The following is a 19,756-nucleotide window of genomic DNA, read 5'->3' as shown; positions in this document are numbered from 1 at the left end:
AGCAGCACACATGCACAAATAAGAGCCGAGGACAACCATATACATCGCAGGATAACGCTGATATCGCGCTCTCGGTTAACTTAAATTCAACCAAGTCGCATGCGCCACGATCAAACAATCATTTTGTATGTACTTACAGTAAAGATTGGACTTAATATAATTATTCTGACCATATAAAATTAGGAGTACTACGCAATTGCCTTCAGATCGATGGATAAATAGTCTTAAAACTTACAAAAAAAAAATGCTTTACACCGAAAAAAATTGTATTCCAAAACAAAACAGATTTGGTTTTTCTTGACGTGTGGCAATACTTTAAAAAATGGTATAAACAGTGAAAATATGTTATAATTGAAAGTATTATTAACTATGTTATTATGTTCATTTAATTGTGTTCTGATCGTAAATATTTTTAATCTATTTCAAATTTACATTTCTTACAATATTTAAAAATAACGAGTTTTGTATATCAAGAAAATACTTAAAATTGCTTATACATTTTTTGTAAGTGTTTAACATAACGAGCCCTGACTGTACAAAGAACAGCCCATAAAAACAGCAAACAATTGCGATTGATTTATTGTGGCAATGGTTAATACGATTAAGCGATTGCGTCCATAACGAGAGTGAAACAAAAGCCATCACAATGGATCGCATCTGTACCTGTGTGTGTGTATGTGTGGTGCGTGGTGTGTGTTTTGCCGGCGGAGCTCAGCGGCTTTAATTGCCAGTCGGTTGGGCTCAGTTTGTCTGGCCGTCTTTCTGTGGATGTGGCTGTGGATATGGAAGTGAATGTGGTTGGGATTTATGCTTGTTCTACATGCATGTTGTACAAACAATTTAGCTGTTACTGCGACACAAGCACACACACACTCGAACACAGGCACAGCCTGCCTCAACACTCACACAGACACACACGTAAGATGGGAACTCAGTATGCGTGCTGGACGACCTCCATTTAACACCAAACGTGTCATTTGTGGCTATTTGCTGGTTGTGTGGTTGTATGCTTGGCATATTTACGTACTTTACGAGGCTCTGGCTGCGTTTTGTGGTCTATTAAGTGGCTCGCACTAAACCAAAAAAAAAAGCCATCATCTTTATGCGACTTGTGCAACAAGGCGTATGAGCGTTATGCCTCAAGTGAGCAACAAGCGCCGGCAAATAAGTACCCGTTCATAAAGCTCAACTTCCCATTGGATGGCCACTAAAATGCCTGAGTGCAGGGCGAAACTGTTTGCGAAACCCCAGTGAAGTGAGTGTGTAAACTAAAGTTCATTAAAAGTACAATTCTGAGTACTTCAGGAATATTAAAGCGCCGGGTTCTTATACACTTCACTTTAAGACGCAATAAAGCGAAATATTTTATTTATCAAACGAGACAAGACTGCATAACTCGAATGATGGTTTATCTTGATCCACAATTTTAGGACTCTAATTAATCCACCTCTTCCGAAGTGACATCCCTATAATATCCCCCGAAACGAAGGGTATAATAAAAGCAGAGAGGGATAAAGAAGGATTTCCGCAAGGGATGAAGAGATATACATTTTATTTTACCTAGCTTAGAGACAAGGTACATGGCTATAGATATTCTCATTATAATATAAAGGTTAGAGAACTTAAAACTGTTTGTCGAAATATATTTTTATTAAAACTACTTGAAAGGAAGGAATTTTAAATCAAAGTACATATGTTCTCGACAAATTTATTATTTATAATTTATGGTTAAAAAAAAGTGTTCTTAATGCTAAAAAACAAAGTGTATTAGTTCTGATCAATAGTTAAGTATAAATGAATGAAGAATAAATGTTTTAAGCTTGAAAACTGATTTATCGAATAATTACATAGAAAATAAATACTTTTAATTTTTACCATTGAATAATATTTAATTAATATTATCGCATCAAAAATCAAATCGAAAGGAAAGAAAAAGCAACAAAAACGCAAGAATCAAGACCAAACGATTACAGTTTCTCATCAATTTTTCCTTTTGTGAGCTTTTGAAATTGTTCAAACTACTGAAATAGGTACAACCAGCTAGACAGCACTCATCACTGGTTTTGGTGGAAGATGTTTACGACCCTGCCTGCTGTACATGCAACAGGGGCGAAGAGTCCTGCGGAGCATGGTGAAACGTCGACGGCTTCGCCTACGCCTGTGATAAAAGCGTCCAAGTAAACTTTCACCCGCCGCCGCAACGGAAGAAAACCGAAGCAACAGTAGAGCAGAACACTTGCCACATGTATGGGTTGTAAGAAGCTGTCTAAGTCCGCTCCGGGTTATGTGAGTGTATTAAAAGAACATAAAAAGCTGGCCAGGAATGCCTGATGGACTGGTGGTCTGGTAAGCCAGCACGGCTTTGGGGAAGAAGTGAGCAGCTGAGCCCAGCGACGAGCAGAGCGATGCTTAGATAAACAAATAAACAAATTAATAAAAAGCAAATAACGAAACAAGACGGAAACACGAGTCATAAATTAAATAGCAACAGCGAAAATTACTTAAACGAACGGCGACGGACGGCGATTGCTACTCCATTAAATCTCCACTCCAGACAAAAATTGTCCTCTTTGGCTGTCAATTTTTCGTAGCATACACACAGGCGCTCGTCCTTAACACAAAACAGAAAAGTTTGGCAAAAGTAAAAAAAACAAGCCCGCCTGGCAGAGAATATGGTGTGGCGGCAGGAGCAACTGGGTGCCAGCACGAATAATCTACTAGCGATTTATTTGAGGCGGCGAAGGAGTCGAAGTCGACTCCGCTGCCCTCAACTGCTATTTTGGTTACTTCTTTTATACTCGAATCACTCCTATATTCAAGGGTATACTCGAATCTTGGTATAAAATGTTTTAACGAAAAAAACAACTCTTTCACAAGAAATTCATAATTTTCCGATAAAGTTTGGTAAAAATAAATAAGTTTTATTTTGATACTTTCGTGATATTAATTTTTGAATAATTTTTCATACTTAATAGTTTAAATTTAAAATACATTTGTTACATAGCTTAGTTTCTTTGACAGTTTTTTTAAGGTGTAGCCAAGAGATTTAATTGGTATTTTTGTTGTATATGTATATTAAAGCCTAACGTTCATGCTTTAGTAAACTATAACATTTAGTAATAATTTATTTTATTTAATAATTTGAATATAGTCCTCATCTACTTAAAAAAACAAATTGTTTAAAGTTCTATAGAAGTTCTACTAATTACACAACAATCCCGCGAACTAGTCAACTGATTTGAAGATACCCTAGGGACCTTAAGGAATCTAATAGTCGGCTCACTCGACCGTGGCATTCTTTCTTGTTCATATTTCTAATTCTGCTTACTTGCCACCAACAAAGCGATGGAACCACCGAGGATGACGATGACGACGACGACGCCATCGCTCCGATTCCGATTCCGATGTGGATTCGGATTCGCCATCGTTTTCGGGTTGTATGGAGGTGGAGGTGGAGGTGGAGCATCGGCTCCTGGTCGACAGCCGCAGTCGTGCGTTGTCCTTTGCTGCTGTCGGTTGTGTTCGCGCTCCGGTGACTGTTGTGAATATCCTGAATATCCTGCCTAAATCAGGGACCTCGTCGACTTCCACGGAGCCAGCTGGGGCACAGCACACACCTGTGCGCTATCATCTCCACCTCTACGGGCGAGTAACGTAAGCAAATTTGCACGTAAATTGCGCTAAATTATCTTACAACACAGCGAAAATGTTTGCCTGGCGCGGATTTCTTCGCGTGTGCCTCGTGTGTCTTGTGTGCCTTCCGATCCACTCCACTCCATTCTAAAGGGGGGCAGGAGAAGGCAGGGGAAGGCAGGAAAAACACGAAATAACCGCTAAGTGTTTTACAACTTGAAGGCGTTAAGTTGGCCGTTCCACTGCCCAAGTTTTCCACAGGGCTCAGTTCAGAATGGCGAACAAAAATCTGTGTAAGCAGCTTTGCTGGCGGCTGAGAAAACCCCGCTGGCCATCAGTGCTTGTCAACGATTTTAGGTCGCTTTTTTTGTTGTGTATAGTCGTCTTATTGAATTTTAAAGATCGCGAAAGTGTGTCGTTTTACAAGCATAAAGAGGACACTAGCTGCACAGGTGAAAACGTGATGGCATGGCAAGAACATAGTTTACAAAACTTTCGCCTTTAATTCAATTAACAACTTTCGTGTGCGCGAAAACAACGAAAGTTATTAGTTTTTATGGGAAAGATATTTGTAATCACGTAGCTAAACTAGCACTGCACTAATTAGCAAGAATTTTTAACATTTTATGTTTGCATAAAAGAGGCCTAATTAATTTAAGCAAATAAAGTTTTTACTTTATGACGATGACTCGCAAGCTTAAGAACCATAAATTTGATATTTTTTATAAAGTAGGCATAGATTTACTTTACTAGTTTTTTTAGCTTTGAATATATAATTGACAATTGTTAATTTTTTCCGCTACGGACTAGTGTTATTCAACTCACTTATTTTCTTCTATTTGATTAATTTTGTATTATCTCATAAACTTAGCCAGTATTAACTGCAACATAATTTTTGGTTATGCAGTTACCTAAACCCAACTTTTGATTTGGTGCGAACTATTCAATTTGCAAATACCTTAGGGGAAATGCAATACAGATTTTGTATTATATATTTGATAATTACCTACAAATTACATGAAGTAAGATTTTAATTAAATTATTCGTATTTAAGTTAAACAACTAAGAAATATATAGTTGGCTGAATTGTTTATTTTCCAAATTATCATTGCTTCTTTTAAAATGAATTAAATATTTCGGTTTAGTTAACAATAAACTGATGTATATTGTTTTAGCCAAGTGAAATTATTTTTTAATAATCAAATTGATTTGAACCATCTTTTAGATTTGGCCATAACTGTTATTTTACCAATAAATACATTTTAGCATTTCATTTTAAGGAATCTGTAATATTTCGTTGAAAATACAGCCCAATAAAAACAGTATTTACTGTTTTAATTAAATGCGAATCATATTTTAGGTAGTGTATGTATATTTATGTGCCTGCCTCAACCACTTTAAGAGGTGCCTTTAATTTGTGTGGCTACATATGGCATATTTTGCATGAATTATCCCCGGGGTGTCCCCCAGGATATCGCAACGCCAGAATTCGTTGATGTAGGCCCTTATGCTTGCGAACTCCGCCGGTTCAGCGAACTCCATCCAAGGTCCTGCCACTTGTCAGCAGGAGGGATTACTCCATTCGCACTGCTCCGTTGACCACATTTTATTTTGTTTGTCAGCATTTACATGTCCATGTTTCCCCGGCGAAAGTGAGTTTTCCTGCTGCGCATGTGAGTGTGAGTAATGGCCGCGACAGTTTGTTGTTTTCTTGTTAGCCACGCATAAATTTTAATAGTTTTCCTATGCTTTAAGTGGCCCTCGGGCCTTGGCTGTCAGTATCTGTACCCTCACATACACCTCATACGCCGACCCACATTTTCACCTGCCCACGATGGCTATGTGTGTGTGTGTGGGCCTGTGTTTCGAGTCGAGTCGAGTGTCTAAAAATAAAGCCCGGCCCGCCGACAAGCTTATCCCTGCCTTGAGCTGTTCAAAATGGAATTATTAATATTTCACGTACCGAAATATAGACATGACCGACTGAAAATTCTTTCCACACACACACACACGGCTGAATGCGGAATGCCGCAATTCCTCGCTTTCACCGACTTTCTCCAACTTACCCCAAACATGACGGTTGTTGTTTATTCGCGCATCAGGACTCGTGGTCCTGTTTAATCATAACGAAATGCGGTTCACCTATACTATACTATGTATATATATATACATCCATGTATATGTAATGCGAGGTGGGTAGGTGCGTGTGTGGGCCTGGATTTCCATTAGCGCATTTCATTTTAATTAAACTGGCAACTGTCACGTAGTCGATCGATTTGTTAGGCATTAGGGCAGTAATTTGGTTGCCATGCCCCCCGCCCACGCTCAAAATATATGCTTAGCTTTTTTGATTTGTCTTACCCAACTATGAGCAAGAAGTTGATAAAGTAAACTTCTCGAAAAAGTTCAAAAGTTTTTCGGCAAATTGCGGTCGTCCAGCAGAAATACTCGTACAAACAGAGTGGAGGAAACTTTTCGGGATATACTTGGCCCAACTACAAGTGGAATTTGTGGACACAATTTCAATATTAATTTCAGACCACCTGAAAAAGGGAAAAGCCAAGGGAAATGCAAGGAAAAACAATTGAAATTTTGGAAAAATACCTGGGAGCCCAAAATTACCCAAATTGGGTGTCGCTTAACAATGTGTAGTACAAACTGTCTAAACGAATTACTTGCCATAATATTTGACTGGGACCGAAAAGGTTTGCATAGTTGGCCAAAAGTTTTCCAACGGTTTGACTCTGACTCTCAATTAAACGCATTTTAAGCGTTATGTGCTGCCAAACTTTTGTGGCAAAGTACTTGGGTGTCAAGAAAAGACGGGTGGCAGGAGGGTGAGTATAAAAGTTTTTCAATCGATGGCATAAAAGAAGCACCACCAGGCAATTAATGCCCCAAAAAAGCAGCAGGAAAAGCAAACTGTGAGTGGAAATTGGCGTGTTTGTCTGCGATTGTTGTTCGTGCCATTGTTTCTGCCCTCGAAATGAGAATGAGGATGAGGATGAGGAATCGTCTGCTTCTGAAGTAGTTCATTAAGTGATTGTTTGATTGATGGCTCGAGGGGCCATTATCAATGAATTGCCTGCATCTTCATTTTCACCTTCAGTCGATGATTTGATTTTCATTTCCCGATGCCGCACTTTGTTTGGCTTTTAACTGGCCAAGTAAGCGGATAACTGGGCTGTTTATTGGGGGGTGGAAAGTGCTGTTAATAATAGTTCGGACACGGATACGGGGTCAACTGTAGATATTCGACCTTGAGAAGTCCAACGCTGCACTGGCTTGCAACTGGACGGTGGCCGGTTTTGATTGATGACCGGGCTGGAAATAAATTGGAGTTTGCTTTTAATAAGCTTATGTTGCTGGTATAATGGTCCTTTGTCTGGCAGTTGATTGAAGGACAACTCAATTATCTTATTCAATTGGCAAAAAAGGGAAGTGTCCGAAGTAAGGAAAGGTTAATTGAAAATCTATCTAAAACTTTTAATATTTGTATAACATTTTGACTGACACAGACCATTATGGCAGTGAGGGAAAATAATCGTACTCTAACGTAAAGATATAAATTAATCTTAAAAAATATAAACTTAAATTGAATATCTATTAACTACTTTATTTTTGGTTTTTTCCACAGCTTACTAAGCTTTGTATCTCAATTATCTATTTTCCTCTATACGAATAATATCCCTAATGTCCTATTTACCTACATAATTACACTTTGTATAGTTATGCAGGCAATTGTAGATTCAATTATATACATGATTAGAGAAGGACAAATCGCAATTCCAGCGTAATAACTCAATCAACTCGTCTGCCGAAAATCAAGCCACGTTACGTATACGCAGCGGATGCCCGTTGACAATGTATGCCCAACTAACTAGCTGCCAGCAAATAGACAGGCACACATGGAGATGTGGATGGATGGATGGATGTATGGGTGAATGGGACTAGAGAATAGGAATCAGCCATTCATAAACACTGGGACTCCATGCTGGCCTGGCCTGGCCTGCTCATCTGTCAGCTGGAGTTTGGTTAGTCAAACGTTTGTTACATTTCGCTGACTAAAAATACAGCGTGTGTATGCGAGAGATGGCCACAGTAGCTGGGGTGCCGTAGTTCCAGGTAGTAGTTCGTTTATCTAATTATAGCTTCATTACTGCGCTGCCTGATAGAACTTGGATGGTTCGCAATGTGATGAGGTTACCCATGACCCACTATGAACCACCCAATACCCAGCACCCATTGCCGAAGGACGTTCGATGGCAAGTAGGCCATGTGCAACCCATTTGCCTCTGGCCTAGACATATTATTATCTGGCCAGGCAGCCAGCTAGTTTGCCCCCATCGATGTCAGTCAACATAATCATCGTCATCGGCCAGGCGGGAGTACATTATCGCAGCCGTGATAATGAACAGGCAGCGCAAAATTGCAGCCATTAGTTGGCCCAAAAAGCTGGTAAAGAGGCCCCCTTACGAGTGTTTACCACTTGGGCGCCCTGACATTTTCTTACAGCCACTACTACTGCTACTTCTACGGGAATTCTAGAGAGAAAAGTGTCAACCCAGTGATTTTATTTTATTTGATTTGCCTTCACTTTTCATGTGATTTTTCGATTCCTTTCTCTGTTTTTTTTTTTTTTTTGACGACTCTTGTTGACGCTGATTGAATACAAATACAAATATAAACAAATGGCGCTCACCTGCACGTAAATAAAAGCTTTAATACATCAACAAATAATGGCATGTCTGACAGTCACCTCGATTCCCCGCCCTCGCTTCCGTTTCCGTTTTCCCGTTTTCTCGTTCACCTTTTTTCTCTTTTTATATATACAATATTTATATATATATATATATACATTTTTCTTGTTTTATTTTTGTTTCGCTGCCTTGCTAGCAGTAAATTCGATTTTCAACATTTTACACTTTGATTTTGTTGCCGCTGCCTGGCTGCTGTCCTTGTCATTATGTGATTTTGGCTGAAAAACACACACAATAGAAATAATGGAAATAAATAGGGATGCGGGATGCTCAGAAGGCGGCGCCTTGAAAATTCCCCGTAGAGCATTTGACTTTAATGGCGGAGGTTCGGATTATATTGACATGTTATGATGCGTGGCCGAACAGCCATATACTCGGCTATATCCTGCGTGCCTGGCATGGCCAACATAAGCGGTCCTTTGTCCTCTTCCCCCCCCGTTGCAATATTCCCCGCTCCGATATTAATTCAATCACTTTAGTTGCATGCCCTGGATCATCAAACTCCAAGCGCCTTTGACCTTTATGGCATTCGGTAAATTCGGCTGGCACACATTTATGTGTTTTCAGTTTTGGTGATGAAACTTTAAATTTCCTTCCTTCCTTCCTGCCGCAGGGGAAATCGTTCACAAAAGGGACAGGCCATAAGCCTGCTGGGATGTATCTATATCTATATTTATCCTTGTTGTGGCTGAATCTGAAGCTGATGCCACTGTTGTCTGTTGTCTGTATTGTTTCTTGTCAGCTTGAGCTTTTCGTGATTTTTCATGTGTCCGTTGTCAGCAGAAAAGAAAAGCTGCCCTTTCTCCTTTTGATTTCCCACCGAATATCTAAGAGCTGCCCCAAGCAATTCTGCCATTCGACATGTTTGGGGATATGACCTTTGCCCACAATCGGTATCCATTTCCAAATCGCATTATATATGCTGCACCAATAAAAGTTAAATTGTCCTCCGACTGCGAGCGGACATCAATATGGGATTTCATATATATGTCTGCTTAATATTTCAGCGTGGCCGTCAAAAGGACATATCGCAAAAAAAGAAAAGGGACTCCCAATGCGATTTATCCAAAACGAAATTAGACTGGGTGGCAGCAGCAGCAGCAGCAGCAGCAGCAGCATCGAGTTGATTGAATCCAGAATTGAGTTGACATTGTGCAAAGTTTTGGCAACAATAATTCGTTGCATTTTGCTAGCTAACACTCGCACTCGACTGTAAATCATTTATTGAAATGCATTTCTTTGTGGAGACAAGCTTAACAAGTTTTTAGTCGCCAAACGTGCGAAATAATTTATGACTCTGGTTTTGTTTTCAGTTGGAGAATAACAAGTCATTTTCTCATCTTTCCATTCCACTTTCCATTTAAAACGCTTACGATTACATTTCAATATGTATTTTTGGACACTGAACTTTTTCTGGCTTATTAAATGTTTGTTTAGGACCAGAATGCGTGGTCCGAGTCATGGCACGTGCCACTTGAAATTATCTGACAAAATGTGTGTCTTCAGCTACAAGTTTAATAATGAAAATTGAAAATTTAAGACTTGGAGATGCAGACACTTTACGCTTTGAGCCGAATTCTAACTTTCGAAAAACTTATTTTATTGAAATCCTATTACGGCTTATGTTTATGCGCTTTTGGGAAAAAAAACCACAAAAATCTCAAACTCAATTTGTGAAAAGTATGTAATTGTAGCTAATGGCCCCGGAAAGTTGGCCCAATCGGCTGAGGAAGGATAACTCCCAATCAGATGTTTACGCACACTTGGATTCTGGCGTGTGTGCTGGGTAAATAAAATAGGTAGAAAATTGCTGCCATATTAGCCAGCGAAATGCTATAAAAATGTGCTCGCATTTATACACTCGAGTGTGCTTCGGTGTCCCATAAAAAGTCGGAGCTCGAGAGCAGAACAAAGCAGAGACATTCGATTCACTTGCGTGCCCCCACACATCCAAGCGTGCACTGAGAGAAATTCATTTGATTTCTTGCTGTTGTTAAGTATACAGTTTACAAGAATACGTTATATAGTTGTTAATTATTAAAGGTTCATTTTAAAAAATACAAAACAACAAACTTTATGGAATTCAAATTCTAAAATGATGATATTTATTTATAGAAAACTATTCAGGCAAATTTTCATTTAAAGTATTAATAATAATATAATTGAAAGGTATCTCTTATCACCCAAATATTAGTTTACTATTGTGTTACTGAGCTGAAAAGTGAAGTATGTCTCTTCACATAAATAATTAAACAAAAATTAGTTTATTTCAGTTTGACAAACATTTTAGGCTTTTTGTAACCTTGTCCCCATTGATCTTTTTTGTTTTTGTGTAGGATTCTTTTTTGGGCCAGACCCGTTGAGAGAAAGGACACACACACTCACTGGGGTATAAATGCAAATGGCAATTGACTTTCAGTGCGGATGGATCGGGTGGCCAAGGAAATGGGCGGAAGGACTGCGTTCCTGGGCGCTGAGCACAATGTCAAATTCAATCGCCAGCGAAGGTCGCGCACTTGGCATGAAAAGGCCAAAGCCAAAGTCAAAGTCAGAGGAAAGGCATTGAGTATCGACTTAGGTGAGTGACTCCGGCGGAACCAGAGTCAGAAGCAGAAAACCGGAGACCCCGGCCGTGCCATGTACGTGATTTCATGCTAATTGTTTGGGCATTGCAGCAGAGGGCACTTGGGCCAAGTTTACATGGCCTCCGCCCGCACCAAATACTTTTTGGCAATTTCCTGCTCCGTTTGTCAATGCCGTCTGAGGAACTTTTGAATTGTCGTCGACTTCTCGGGGCCCATTCAATTAATTAACGCTAATGAAGCTGCCACAGACTCCGATTGTCTGGGGCAAAGTTTTTATTTGGACTGCACACTTTTACTAGGTGAAAGTTGGAAGGAGGGTCTCCTTCTAATCGCTCAGGGTCTCGGCAACTGCTGGCTGCTCAGCTGGCAGTCTGTTTTTTTTTTTTGCTCTAACAGACAAAACCAAAACCAAGCACTCGTGCCAAGAGCAGGATGCCTCCCGGCTCACCTGCCTGAAACAATCGGTACAGAAAGTAACAACAATCGAGCAAAATACTTTCCTGTGTTTTTGCTTTTTGCCAGCTCTTTTTGTTCCATTTATGTATATATTTTTTTTACTTTTTATTTTTTTTTTTTGCCTTGTCAAAAGCAGCAGCAGTAGCAGCCACAACTATGTACAACAATGCCCTTCTTGATGAGTGTGAGTATTTGTGTCCTTGATAAGGATGCATCTTTTCTATTGTTAGCTTGGCATTTTGAAAAATGTTCTCAACGTGCATGGCTCGCACTCTCTTCGTACACAGAAAACAAAAATGTTAAAAAAATTATACTCGTTTTAAGGAATCGATTTGGATAACAATAGTTATTTGGATTATTTTATATGTTTGCTAAGAGACTTAAACACCACTTTTAGTTCTAAAAAAATAATGATATTTTCGGTCCCTGAATAAAAATGAATAATGTTCGTTGACCTGTGAAAATCAAATTGACACTGCCATTTTTTTCTTCTGTGTACCTCTTTTTGCTCAGCTTTGGGAAAGGCTGTGGCTTTTGAAGTATGTGTGTCTGCCTATGTTACATGACTGCACGTGCTCCTAGACTCGTTCTCCTCCTGTATCCTTTCTGCCCAACACTCACTTCCACACCCACTCTGCACTCGGAAATAATTTGAAATGCAAAATCATGCGGAAGGCAGGCGCAGTGCGGCAGGCGCCAGCCACCTGCTAACCAACATCCAGGTGGCACTTGTTGTTGCTGTTCGTGTTGTTCGTGTTGTTGTGGCCTAAGCACACTCAAACACACAGAGCAACGCACACACGCACACACACGCACCCGCAGGCTCGTAGATACTCGTGCATAGGGTCACAGGACATGGACAGTAGTGCGTGGCATTTGGCAATGTGATACACTGCAAATATGGTTGAAGAAAAGAAGTGGTTGTAAACGATACAGCGGCTGTCTTTGAAGGAGGTGTCATATATTAAATATACAAAGACCGATCTTTGACAAAGGTTCAAACACCAAGTTGATAAATAAAATAGTGGCACCCGAGCAAAGATATTTTTGTTATTTTTAATTAAGCGATATAAAAAAAAAGTTAAATGTTGTAAATTCATATATCGTTAAAAAAAATGACGCCCGAGGAGGAAGTCTTTGTCGCCAACGATTTTACGTTCAACAGTTGACTAATTTTTGACAATAGCTAATACGGTGCAACCTCACGCTAACACACATTCAATAGGTAGCAACTCCCCCTCGCCCCTGCTCGGGCGCCACTCGTTGTAATGTGTCAACAGAATTCTCTAAATATATCAGACGTCCACAAGGGAACAGCACCCTGTATATCAATTACAGCGTGGCCAGCACGTTTTAGTCGTTATTTTTCTGTCATCAAGGGAGCCGGGTGAATTAAATGTCCCTTGTCCTTTGTCCGCTTGTATGCGCATATACTGTAGGTCATTTCCGCAAGTTGTGAATTTATTTTAATAAAGCTGAGGTGCGTGGGAAAATGTTTGCTCCTCTCAGCTCCGAGCCCTCAGCTCTTAGCTGTCAAGTGGCAGGGCGACCAAGCTTCAAAGAGACCAAACCATGACGAGGCATGTGGGCAAACAGTTTTCACACTTTTTGGCTTTGGCCAGTAGTAACCGTATAAATGATATAAACAACAGCCGGAAGCGGAACGACATGCATCATGGATCCAGTGACCACTGCTCCGACGCTCGACGTGCAAATATATACTGGAATATTCAAGAGCTCTGCCAGAGCGATGGCTGCGGGGCCATATTTCTGCCACACATCCAGGGTGCATATTTGTGGGTGGCCAGATAAAGCAAAAATATAACGCTGCACATGTGAGTCTCATGCCGCAGCCAGCGAAATTAATTAAAAATTGCATAACCGCCACTTTTATGGGGAAGCTGGCACCGGCTGGCTGGTAAGCTGGCTAGCTGGTTAGGTGGTCGGCCGTTTTGTGCGAGTTTAAGGGTCAGGGCTACCCCTTTTTAACTTTCTTAATGTCTGACCTATTTACCCGCAGACGAGAATGTAATTTAATTAGCAGCCCTGCGAGGCAAAGGCATAAAAATAGATAAAATACATAAAACAAGTATAACATTTATTCCAGAGTTTTGATAGAAACATATTTGCTAATCCATTTTTAATATTAACATTGTTTTGTAAATTAATCAATTTACACTTCATACCTACAATGTATGTTAGCTATTTTAAAGCCATGCTAAATAAATAATAAATTAATTAATTTCATTCATGCTTTTTGCGTAAATTGATACAATGATATTTGCAATACAATCGTCTATTTGACATTGTAATTTCTACGAAATATTTTCCTGACTGCCTGCCTGCCTGCCTGCCTGGCAATGTTTATTTTGTAAATATTCCCGAAATGTTGCTCGAATTATGCAGTTCATTATTCAACCCAGGACCACTCCGCTCGGCATCCACACGATGAAAGGCCACAGAAGCCGCAGGGCCAGCTGTCGTTGTCAACGCTCCTGCCGTCAAGCCCAAAAAATGCAGACCTGAAAAATTCCAACTAAAATGCTCATCTATTCTCGGCTAAGGTGTGTGTTTATGTATGCCAGTAAAGTAAACCAAATGTACAAGCACTCAAAGAAATTTTGGAGCTAAAACAACACACATTTTTGCCCTATAAAATGTTGTGTAACATCTTTATTTAAAATAAGATTGAAAGCTTTATAAATTATAAACATCTTCAATGGGGTGGTTACATATTTAAAAATTTGATTGTTGATTTAATTTAAAAAGTCATTTGTTTCGACTTGTCTTCAAAATGATGTATAACGTGTTTATATTTATATATATATATATATATATATATATATTGTATTGTTTCCAATTGACTTATTTGCTTATTTGCTTTTGTAGGCAAGAATAAAACGGCTTTATTTACGAGTTTTGTAACCTAAAATCAATATAGTTTCAAAATACAATTTTTAATAAATAATATAGTCTTTTTAAATACAAATTTCAAAAAGTTATTATTTTTGGTACTTGAAGAATTCAAGAGAGGCGTTGCTTATTCGATTTCATATTATAAAATTCTGATAACACAATCTGTGTCTTATTTAAGATTAGTTTTTCCTAGTGTTTGTGAAAAGAATGCTGCTCGAAAATGAACAACGCGTTGTTGGGGCGGGCAGCAATGCAAATAGCTCGTAATACTGCAATTTAAAATGCAAATGCGAACAAGGCCAAGTCCGATGATGGCCAGCATATGAATTTGTACTGGTATCTGTACTGGCAACTGTGTGTGTGTGTGTGTGCTCCATAATCAAGAAAGGCGGAGAAAGTGCGGACTGGGGGCATGGCCAGATGAATAATTGAACTTTCACTTCCGCCTTGTCAGCCTGATTGCCTCTGGATGGTGGCGGTGTCTCCTTAATATATATATCTCTCCTCCAACGTCCTTATTTTTTTTTGGTTTTCTCCTCTGTTGTTTGATTTAGCAAATGGTCGACATAAACGCAACAAAGTTGGCTTTGTTTTCCATTTGGTGGTCTTGGCCACCGGCAGCACAACTTTTTCTCGGTCGCGGCTGACCGCTGTCAATTTATCTTTGCATATTTCCAGGCGTCCAATTAGTTTCGATTCGCTGCCGATTCGATTCAATTCGGTTTGTTCGCCGGGGTGATAAGCGTTTCAGCCCGATTTCATTTCCTTTGAACGTCTTTGTCTCGAGGCATTTAGTACTCAATTAAATCGCTTTTCGAAGGACATATTTACGAGGCCTCTTTCGTAATTCCTTCAATGATAAATGACCCCATCTCGATTGGGTCTCTCAATTAGAACGCTTTGCGTGTGCCTAAGTGGCATCTTCGGGACTTAGTCTAAACCGATTAGCGGAAGGGATGGATAAAGGGTCCCCTTTGCATAAATTAAAAATTAATTAAGAGCCAAGAAAAGGACTGAGTAAAGCACTCTTCGAAAAGTAATTAAGGCTGACCATCAATCTGGGACAATCTGCATGCGAAGCCAAACCGAAACCCAAATCCGTGTCCAAACAAACGAAAGATTCCAAATTAATTTGCTTTATTTTCGACTTTTTTTGTGTGTGGGCCGAGAGCAAACATCAACGCTTGTGGTCGGCTGTGGCCCAAGTCGCTCAGCTGTAAATAAACAGAGGCAAATTCAAATAAGCAAAGAATAAGCAAGAACAAATAACTAACAAGCCAAAGTTGGCTCTAACTCCCAGACCTCCTGACTGCACCGCCACAATGGACCGAGCCGAAAAGCGAAATAAATCACATCCATTCACAATGTGCGAGTGAAGCGTAGCATGTCCTGCCAAGGACCCCCCATTCATTCCATCCAACCCAACGACCCACAACCTTATACTGCCAATTTCGGTTCACAGACAGTGGACTGAAAAATATTGTTGGGCCAAGAATACGCCACAGATTTCATTTGATGTGCGCAATGATTGATTTAAACTTCAATTGAATTGATAGCCGTGTTGAGGAGATATCATCATCTCCAGAGACGATGACCCGTTTTAATCGCCAGCTCAGCATTTGCATATACAGCCACTGTATGCTTGGCTAACATTGAAAGGTCAAATGAAGGCAAATCTTGGACGCCCTACCGAAAAAGGTAAAAAAGATGCTGGCATGCTTACCCAAAAAAAAAAATATATATATATATATATATGTATATTAAAAAAAAACACACACCTGCTGTGAATGATGTATTGTGCCGTCGATTTTCAGATAGACAAAAGCTGAGACCCGGGGATCCTTTTACCAGTTTTGTACCCTCTGTGTTCTGTACTCTGTATGCTGTATTCTGTAGTCTGTATTGTTGTGCCGCATTGTCAATGCTTTTGACAATAGCACTTTGGTCGGGAAATTCGAAAAGTGCGGGTGGAACGCTAGGACCTGCGAGGCTCTTCCATTTGTTGTTCTTTATTGATTTAAAGTTCACTTCAGTCGCGGTCGCTTTGTTGGCGAGTGTCGCACACACACACAGACACAGACCACATTAAACTCATTTCCCCAAAGGTGCGGCAATTGAAAGGACGTCTATACTATACATATAGCACACGCAAATAAACATCCGGAGTTTACTTAGTTTGCTTGACATGGGAATTACACGTTTTGGCTACCAAATGTTTGCCTACCCCAAGGGGGAATAAATGCTGCCCCCTCATTCAAATGGGAAATGGGAAATGCGAAATGCGAAAGTGTAGCCCAAGGCAGTGGCACATCGATTACCAGGCAAGCAAATTGCTAAATAAATGTACATAATTTGAAAATTGACATTTGCTAATGATAAGCCTCTGTCGCTGATGCTGAAATATGGCCAAATAGGGAGCAGCATCTGAGTTGGATTTTTGGGCGTCAGCTGGTGCCTCCTCACAGGAAGGAAGCTACATTTTGCTGGCTCTCCCCCCCCTTAAACGGAAATTTTCCCCCCAACGGCTCAGAGAAATTGAAGCTGTTTATGGTAAATTAAACCAATTGAGTGGGATTACGTTTGGGCACTACACAGTATACCCCAACTGCTACGCCTGCAAGTGTTTTCGGGCCTGGTTTCTATTTCATTGTCTGCCCGAGCCTGCGGCTAACGAAATTTATATACCCACACAATGCCATCAAAGCCACAAGGTGTTTATGGGCTTAACTCCGGCTCTGATTCTGATTCAGCCTACTCATCCCCATCTTTATCCTCATCCTCATTCTCACAGATTTGCATGTTTCACGATTCCATCGGATGGAAGACAAATAGCCAGCACGTTGCGGTTCATTTGGCTGTCACAACAAATGCCGAATTGATGCAAATGTAAATGGATATCGAAGGAATCTCAAGCAGAAGTCAGGAGATGAATTCAAGGAAATTTTCATATACTCTCTACACTCCAACGACATTAATAAGGTTCTTTATCGGTATAATTTCATCAGGCACGTAGCCAGGATGCGAAAATTTCCTACTATTCTTTTCGATTTAAACAGTTTGGGTACCAAAATAAAGGTGGCACAGAGTTAGATTTAAGTAGATTAGGTATATGTGAATTTTATATATTTTATTTGACTTTAATTCACTCTTATAATCTTACACCATTTAAACTTTTCGAAAAATGGGTGTACTAATTACTTATTTAAAAATTAACATTCCTATTGGACTAAACTACACTCTATAATCAAAATAATAAAGAATTAGCTAATTTATTTGTTAACCGAAATATAAGCTAAGTCTGTTAAGCTACTCAAGGCAAAGCAAAAAACAATCAAACAGCTGTATTTATATATTATTTATTTGTACTCAGTTCACAGCAAAAATCACTTAAGCATTGTTATTTATTTATTTGTGTATCAAACAAAAATACTTTAATCGATTATTTCCTTCTCCAAATTGTTTCCAAAATTAAATGGAATTTAGATTTAAATGCTCTCGTAAAAGGCAAATGGTTGTATGGTCTTTGATTTAAGTCCAAATGTATAGAAACCCACTTACTTTTGCATCAGCAAACTGGCTTACAAACTGTTGTTGCTCTCTTTTCAAAGTGAACCCATAAATATGGCAGCAAATAAATCGTATTTCTTTTATTCAATTGCAGGACTTGGCAAACGATTGGCAGTAATAGCGGTCATCAGAAGAAGGAGTCCAAAGAGCAAATGTCGGGCAGCATGTTGTCCTCACTAAGGGTCCTTTTCTGTCGCATTAGGGCAACATTTGGACGGGCCAACTAATCGCACACTCTTCTCGCGCACCGCTTGTGGTCATCGCCATGACTCTTTTGCAGAGACTGCAGGCCATGTCGGCCACCACGGCAAGGACGATGCTGGAGGGCAGCATTAGCATTGGCGGGATGAAGGAGCCGCTGGCAACGGGACACCAACTGCCCGTTCTGGAGGAGTCCGCCTCGCATGCCCGGTATCTAAAGTTCATTGCCGACGGACTCATCGACGAGGGCATGGGCGGCAGTGCCGTGGGCAGCGGGAGCAGCATCGCCGTGTCCGTGGAAGATGTGGTCGCCGGACAGGCACAGGACATGGACATCCAGGCGGGCGAGGCATCCCTATCCACCGACGACGCCGACGGCAGCAGCCATCTGGCATTAGTCTTCGTCAAGTGTTTCATTATTGGTTTCATCATACTGGCCGCCATCCTGGGCAACATGCTGGTCATTGTGTCCGTCATGCGGCACCGGAAATTGCGGTGAGTCTATGGTTTCGCAACTATGGTTTATCCCCACTTTATCCACTTGCTAGACTTGTGTGCTCTTATGTCTGCGCTGACACTAGCTTCATTAATGTGTCGCACTGAATCAAGTGGTTTTTTTACCAGCTAGGGTTTCGGTTGCCATGTCTGCACCTGCTAGAGTTTTATTCCTAGGAATAGTACATTTATTACAACAAAAAATATCTAAATACTCGGGCTTTCAAAGTATTGTATTACGCTTAAAGACTCCCTTAAATTATTATTGTTTATATAAATATATTTAAGAAATTTATAAAATTGGTTTAAAAGCTTCGAAAAGCTTTTAAAAAGGTAGTTGAAAAGAAATCTAAAGATTGACTTTCAAAGTAAATTATGCACCTGTAGTTATAGTTTATTTATAATATTTTTCCAGAGAACAACTCCTTTGCAAGTTAATTCAGTATAACAAGAAATTCTTAATATTTCTAGTGCTTTTAACGTATTTATCCCAGACAATTAGTTTTATAAAGCAATGTTGCTCAGAATAAGCCCTTGCTCAACACATTCCTTTGCTTTTATGTTTTGCATTGTTTTTGAGCAATTGCCCGAGTTGTTGCCAGTCACATTGTCCACGAATCGCGGATGTTGTCGCTGTCAAGGACATGACTTTGCCATGTAGTACCCTTGTAGTCCTCTTTTTTTTTACACCTTCCTGTCGAGCGATTTTGTGCGATTTGACCGAGCTCGACTTTACGAGTTGGCTGCCTCGTTTTTGCGGCCATTAATTTGTCATCATTTATCATATTTTCCATCATTTTTGCGTGTCAAGCGCTCAGAACTCATCTTGTTCGCCCCCTTTCGAGCATTTGGATTGGTAACAGGGCGTGGCTGGTTTCCATACCAAAAACAGTTGGCCAAGTTAAATGCTAGATACGTGCGTAATTACATTAGAAATGTTAATAGGGGGCGAGCATAAAAATATTGTTGCCTACTTAGGGGGCGCCATTGCCATTTACTTTATGTGCGGCCATATAATTTGTCAAATTTATGAATTGAGTGAGCGCCGCCCTTACATGAGATATATGCTGGGGGATTTGCCAGGTAGCCAGGTAGCTTGGTATCCACGTACGTGTTTCAGTCACAAATTCATAAGCTCAGCAC

General features: G+C 40.0%; 1 protein-coding gene across 1 annotated transcript in view; it reads left to right on the top strand.

Annotated features, from left to right (window-relative positions):
- The first annotated feature begins 3,501 nt into the window (after positions 1 to 3,501).
- LOC108148760 (octopamine receptor beta-1R) overlaps positions 3,502 to 19,756 on the top strand; it is a 26,583-nt gene continuing 10,328 nt past the window's right edge. The window contains exons 1-2 of the mRNA XM_017275961.1: positions 3,502 to 3,654; positions 18,012 to 18,613. Coding sequence (XP_017131450.1) covers positions 18,183 to 18,613 — 431 coding nt within the window. The 5' untranslated portion in view covers positions 3,502 to 3,654; positions 18,012 to 18,182. The remainder of the gene's footprint in view (positions 3,655 to 18,011; positions 18,614 to 19,756) is intronic.

This window comes from Drosophila elegans, unplaced genomic scaffold, assembly GCF_018152505.1.
Source record: "Drosophila elegans isolate 14027-0461.03 unplaced genomic scaffold, ASM1815250v1 contig_468, whole genome shotgun sequence".
Taxonomy (NCBI): domain Eukaryota; kingdom Metazoa; phylum Arthropoda; class Insecta; order Diptera; family Drosophilidae; genus Drosophila; species Drosophila elegans.
Note: the sequence above shows the minus strand (reverse complement) of the source record. Positions and strands in the feature narration are given on the sequence as shown.